The 5,789-nt window shown below is 49.9% G+C and overlaps 1 protein-coding gene across 1 annotated transcript in view; it reads left to right on the forward strand.

Moving 5' to 3' along the window:
- The first annotated feature begins 2,568 nt into the window (after positions 1-2,568).
- The window catches only part of VAV2 (vav guanine nucleotide exchange factor 2), a 289,301-nt gene continuing 286,080 nt past the window's right edge, over positions 2,569-5,789 (forward strand). The window contains exon 1 of the mRNA XM_015406735.1: positions 2,569-2,613. Within this exon, the coding sequence (XP_015262221.1) occupies positions 2,569-2,613 (45 nt within the window). The remainder of the gene's footprint in view (positions 2,614-5,789) is intronic.

Below are 5,789 nucleotides of genomic sequence, written 5' to 3' on the forward strand. Positions count from 1 at the left end.
CGCGCGTGGGAGAAGGGGCCCCAGGCCGTTAGAGCGAAGCTGGGAATTGAAAGCGATCCCATGGTTACATGATGTCCAGACACTACACTGGCAATCTACAAGATCAGTGATAATAAAGCATTACAGGAGCAAAGAAGGAATACAGCAGCGGCTGGTACACAGGTCAAGCAAATGAACCCCAGCCCATAAACATCATGGCAGCATAGATGGCCATCTGCCATATCGGTGAGTCCCTGATGTCCATCAATAAAGCAATCCTGACTCAGGTCGCCTTTCCTCAGTCATTAAAATAGGCAGTCATCTGTTCATTGCTTAACTAACCGTAATAAGGGAGGTGCCTAAAGCAGATAATGGTGAGTTGCTGGGTGACTTCAGCTACCCTCACATGGGCTAGGTAAACATGTGCTCAAGTGATGTGCTCGAGAATAGTTTGCTCTGGAGCCATCCTTCCTGAGCTAAGACAAAAATGTGTGAGCTGGAGGCTAAAAAGCTGTGAGCTAGCTCACACTAACTCAGCTTAGAGGGAACACTGGTCTCTAAACGCACTTTCAGGTTCTTACCAAGAATCCTTCAGGTCAATCAAATGTGGAGCTCATCTGGACCAGCCAAAGAATTTTGCCTGGTCTCTGCTGGTGTGAACTTTGCTGGAAGGCAGTGGCCGTGAGGTGTGAGCAACCTGGATGTGCCAAGGCTGAGGTGGAGAGTAAAAACGGGGCTGGGGACTCTGAAATGTGACGTGACCCAAGGAAGCGCCTTCCTTGCCAAGGGAGCGGTTGTGCAGAGGGGGAGACATGCGGCAGTGGCCCCCAGGCCCCTTTGGCCTCGGTGGGGGTCCTGGAGAGGCTGGGACTTGAAGAGTCCTTGCTTGACTCCAGCATCGGAGTCTGGAAATTCGCAGGATCTGAAGATCAGCTGTGGAGCTCTAGTAAATGTTGTTGTTTTTTTGGCTCAGGAAATCTTCCAGATATCTTCTGATTAGGATGCTTGTTGTCATACAAATGAGACACCAGAAATGTTTGGTATTCTGTCCGTCCCATTTATGGATCATTTTGATCTGTTTACCATAATGGCTGTCAGCGGAATCTTGGGGTCTCAGAAGGCTGCCTCTTGCCCTCTGGAACCTGGCCCATTTGGGTCGTGGTCTGGTGGTCGTGTTCACAGTGTGGGGTTGGGGTCTGGCAGACCCAGGTTCGACTCCCCACTCTGCCATGGAAGCTTGCTGAATGGTCTTGGCCCAGTGACTTGCGCTCAGCCTAACCGGCCTAATAGGATTGTGAGGGTATAATGGCAGTGCATGCTGTTTGGGGTCCCTATTGGAGAGAAAGGCAAGGTATAAATAAAGTGAAAAGATAAATTGCTGGAATTTTGTAAGGATCATAGAGGGACCTCTAAGGTCATCTAGTCCAGCCCTCTGAACAATGCAGGAAATTCACAAATACCTTCCCCCCACACCCCCAGTCACCCATGTTCCATGCCCAGAAGATGACAAAAACCCTCCAGGATCCCTGGCCAAACTGGCCTGGAAAAAATTGCTTCTGGACCCCAAAGGGGCGATCAGCATTTCCCTGAAAGGGCCACAAGAACTAAGCACTGATACAACTTTTTCTACCCTCCCTCTCATGATCTGCCTAAGTTCACGGAATCAGCATTGCTGTCAGGTTCCACAGCCAACAACTGAGTACATGCTAGTCCGAAAGGTTATACTTTATTGCAGAGCTATAGATGCAGTAACATGGTCGCTGTTAAGAATGGTGATGTTTCTGCAAGCACAATGGGATATAGGGTATTCGTATGCACTTCCCCCCATCCATAGGCCAATAGGCCTGGCTCCCGCACGTGGGAGAAGGGGCCCCAGGCCGTTAGAGCGAAGCTGGGAATTGAAAGTGATCCCATGGTTACATGATGCCCAGACACTACACCGGCAATCTACAAGGTCAGTGATAATAAAGCATTACAGGAGCAAAGAAGGAATGCAGCAGCGGCTGGTACACAGGTCAAGCAAATGAACCCCAGCCCATAAACATCATGGCAGCATAGATGGCCATCTGCCATATCGGTCCCTCATTTCATTCCTAGGCAATATTGGTAGAACCATTGCAGAACACCTTCAGGTCTTCCCGGATGACTCTTCTGCAGGAAACCCCTTCCAGTGTAGCTTCAGGCCAGGCCGTGGGATGGAGATGGCACTGTTGGCTTTGGTTGGTGCTCTCCATTTGAATACAGAGGGGGCTGTGTCTCTTTGTTGCTGTTGCAGGATTTATCAACGTCCTTTGATATGGTAGACCATGCCATCTTGTTGAGATGGTTGGAGGTAGGATTAAGGGAAGCCCTTTGAACTGGTTTAAGCTGTTCATTATGGGTTGGCATTGGAGAACAGTTGTCATGAGTGTACAACTTGCCTTGTGTAGTTCCTGAGGGCTCAGTCACATCCCCTGTGCTATTCAGTCTCTATGTAAAGCTCTTAGGCGAAACCATCTGTGGTTTTGGAATTGACAGTTATCAATATGCTGATGATATTCAGCTCTCTACATCTTTATCCAAACCGCCTGGTGATGCTCTAGAGCAAAGATGGGGGAGCTGGAGTGGTTGGCGCTAAATGACAATTTAGATATAGTGAGTGTTTCGGAAGCATGGTGGGAAGGGGGAAGCCAGTGGGATACGGTCATCCCTGGGTGTAAGCTCCGTAAACAGGACAAGGAGGGACGTGTTGGGGGAGGTGCGTAGGTGCGTTGTGCATCAAAGAGAGCATGCATAGAGTCAAATAAACTAGAAAACATTAGGGGAATGAACTCCCTGACAGGATCATCCTGGGTGGAAATAGCACATTTTCAAGGGGTGTGTGTGTGTACAATTGCCCAGCTGATCAAACCCGCGAAGCTGTTGTTGAGATGGAGAAGAAAATAAGGGAGGTGCCTAAAGCAGATAATGGTGAGTTGCTGGGAGACTTCAGCTACCCTCACATGGGCTGGGTAAACATGTGCTCGAGTGATGTGCTCGAGAAATGAGATTCATAGACATCATAAATGACTGTGCGCTGGAACAGTTGGTCGCAGAGCCAACCATAGGAGTAGGGGCTTGGGCTTGGATCTCAAGACCTAGAGAGAGATGTCGAGGTTGTCGCGCCAGTTGGGCACCGTGACCACAGTCCTATTAAGTTCAGCATTCATGTCAATGAAAAGTTACTCCTAGAGTCCAAAACAGCAGCATTTGATTTCAAAAGAGGGAACTCGGGGGTGGGGGGGGGAGTGTTTCCCCCAGTATCTGATATTCAGCCCTACTTCTGAACACAGAGGCTCCGGTCTTAGATAATGTTGGTATATTGTATTTGAAATTTTAAATTGTTTTATGTGAATTGGTGGTCATTATAGAGCGATTATGTAAGCCGCCCTGAGCCTGCTCGCGGGGAGGGCGGGGTATAAATTAAATTAATAAAATAAATAAATAAATAAAAGGCCATGGAGAGACTTCCATTAATTTGCCTAATCCTTCATTAAACCAGACTAAGTCAGGGCTTTTTTCTGGGGGAACAGGCTGGAACAGAGTTCCAGAACCTCTTCCAACAAAATTCTTTTAAAAATGTTTAAAAGTTCATGACTTTTCAGCATACAGACTGAAAACTTCACTTCCCTCTTGAGAGTTCTGGCACCTCTTTTTCAAAAAGAAAGAAAGAAAAGCCCTGGACTAAGCTAACGGCCTTTTATATCTTGTGGCAGTGAATTCCGCAGGTTATGCTCCATTGTGTGCAGCGCTTCCTCTTGGCTGTCCTGGGTCTGCTGTGGCTTTTCCACACTGGCAGAGAAGCTGCTTGGCACGGCTGTGGTGGGAAAGGGTGGGGGCAGTGATGTCATCACCAATGCTCCCTCTAAGCGGTGGAGTCTTGTGAGCAAAAATTCAACTTTGTGAGCTGCTGGCCTCAAAGTTGTGACTGAGCGATTTGTCTACTGCATAAATTAGTTTGCTCCGGAGCCATCCTTCCTGAGCTAAGACAAAAATGTGTGAGCTGGAGGCTAAAAAGCTGTGAGCTAGCTCACACTAACTCAGCTGAGAGGGAACCCTGGTCTCTACACGCACTTTCAGGTGCTTACCAAGATGAATCCTTCAGGTCAATCAAACGTGGAGCTCAGCTGGACCAGCCAAAGAATTTTGCCTGGTCTCTGCTGGTGTGAACTTTGCTGGAAGGCAGTGGCCGTGAGGTGTGAGCAACCTGGATGTGCCAAGGCTGAGGTGGAGAGTAAAAACGGGGCTGGGGACTCTGAAATGTGACGTGACCCAAGGAAGCGCCTTCCTTGCCAAGGGAGCGGTTGTGCAGAGGGGGAGACATGCGGCAGTGGCCCCCAGGCCCCTTTGGTTGCACTCAGTATACCACCACTTGGGACCTGGTGGCAGAGTGTAACGGTGTAAAGGGCTTTACACCGGTTAGGGACAGGAGGCAGATGTGCCCCGTCTGAACGCCGGTGAGTACAACGGTTGGAACCGGCACCCTAACCGATATAAAGCCCCCGTCTGAACACACCCAGTGTCTGGTGGAACTGACTGTTTTCACCGTTTTGTCAGGTGTCTTGTGCTACAGAATTGCGTGGTGGGAGGTTAAGATTTGGGGGGGGGGCTGCCTTGCCTTTCTGCCTCCAGCAGCTGCCATCCCTCCCCCTCCTGCCCCCTCCAGGCGAGCCTGCTGTTTTGTGTGTGTGATGAAGCAGATGTACTTGGTCTCCTACCAGAGGGATTTTCTTTGGCTGAGTGACTTCTCGGCTTGTGCCTGCAAGGAGATAAGAGGCAGCCCCTACATCATGGGCTGGAAGTGCTAAAGAGGGTTACTTTCTGCATCCATCACCACCTTTATCTTGAACTGCGGCAAAGCCTCCTTGGCATTTCGAGGCCCTCTCTGAGCCCTCGGCCTTGGACCCCGGCCATTTGGCACTTGGCTCAGGACCCAGCCGCAGTCCCGCTTGGTGCAAGGGGTGCTGCTCCCCCTCTTGCGTGAGCTCCGATGAAATCTCAGGAGGTCTTTCTTATTCTAAAGGCAGGCCTTCGGCTTTCGGTGTGAAAGGACTGCCTCTGTGGGATCCTAGCCCATCCATCACGGGGCTTCCCTGCCGTTCCCTTGCCTCCGATCTTATTTACTGCATTATTAGATTTCTCTTGGAAAGGTCTCAGACATCCCCTGTAGCCCTACCCGTTGCAACCGGTTAGGATAATAATACCAGCAAAATCCAGTGTCTTCTTGCGAGGCGAGGCTGGGCAGGTGGCCACCAGCACATGAGCTCATCGCTCTGAAGAATGGTCCACTTTCCAGGTCTTGGTGCCCTGAGGAAGGGGGTGGTGGTGGGCAGATGACCCCAGATGAACCTCTTGGGAAAGGACTGAAAACCTTGAGGTGTGTGGGACAACGAGAGGCTGTGATGCCGGTCAGCTTGATGGCCTTGAAATACTGGCTCGGCTCTGCTTTTCCTGTGCTGGGAGAGCCACATACAGAAATGCGGCATCTCGGGAATCGCCAAGAAACATAATTTGACAGTAAACAGAAGTGACAATAAAATCCTCCAACAGTCTTCATGGTAAACAGCCAGATTTGAATCCAGGAGCACCTTAAGAGTCCAACAAGATTTTTTTTGGGGGGAGGGGGCGGTAGGAGCTTTCGAGAGTCAAAGTGAAGTTCTGACTCTCGAAGAAGACTCACCCCCCCAACACGGCCCCCCTCTAAAATTAGCCCCATTTAGAACAAAATGCTAATTGTTCTATGGACTATCAGCCACCAACTGCCAGCCTTTATAAAAAGAGGGGAGAGGAAG

Source organism: Gekko japonicus, unplaced genomic scaffold, assembly GCF_001447785.1.
Source record: "Gekko japonicus isolate JY-2015 unplaced genomic scaffold, Gekko_japonicus_V1.1 scaffold427, whole genome shotgun sequence".
Lineage (NCBI taxonomy): Eukaryota > Metazoa > Chordata > Lepidosauria > Squamata > Gekkonidae > Gekko > Gekko japonicus.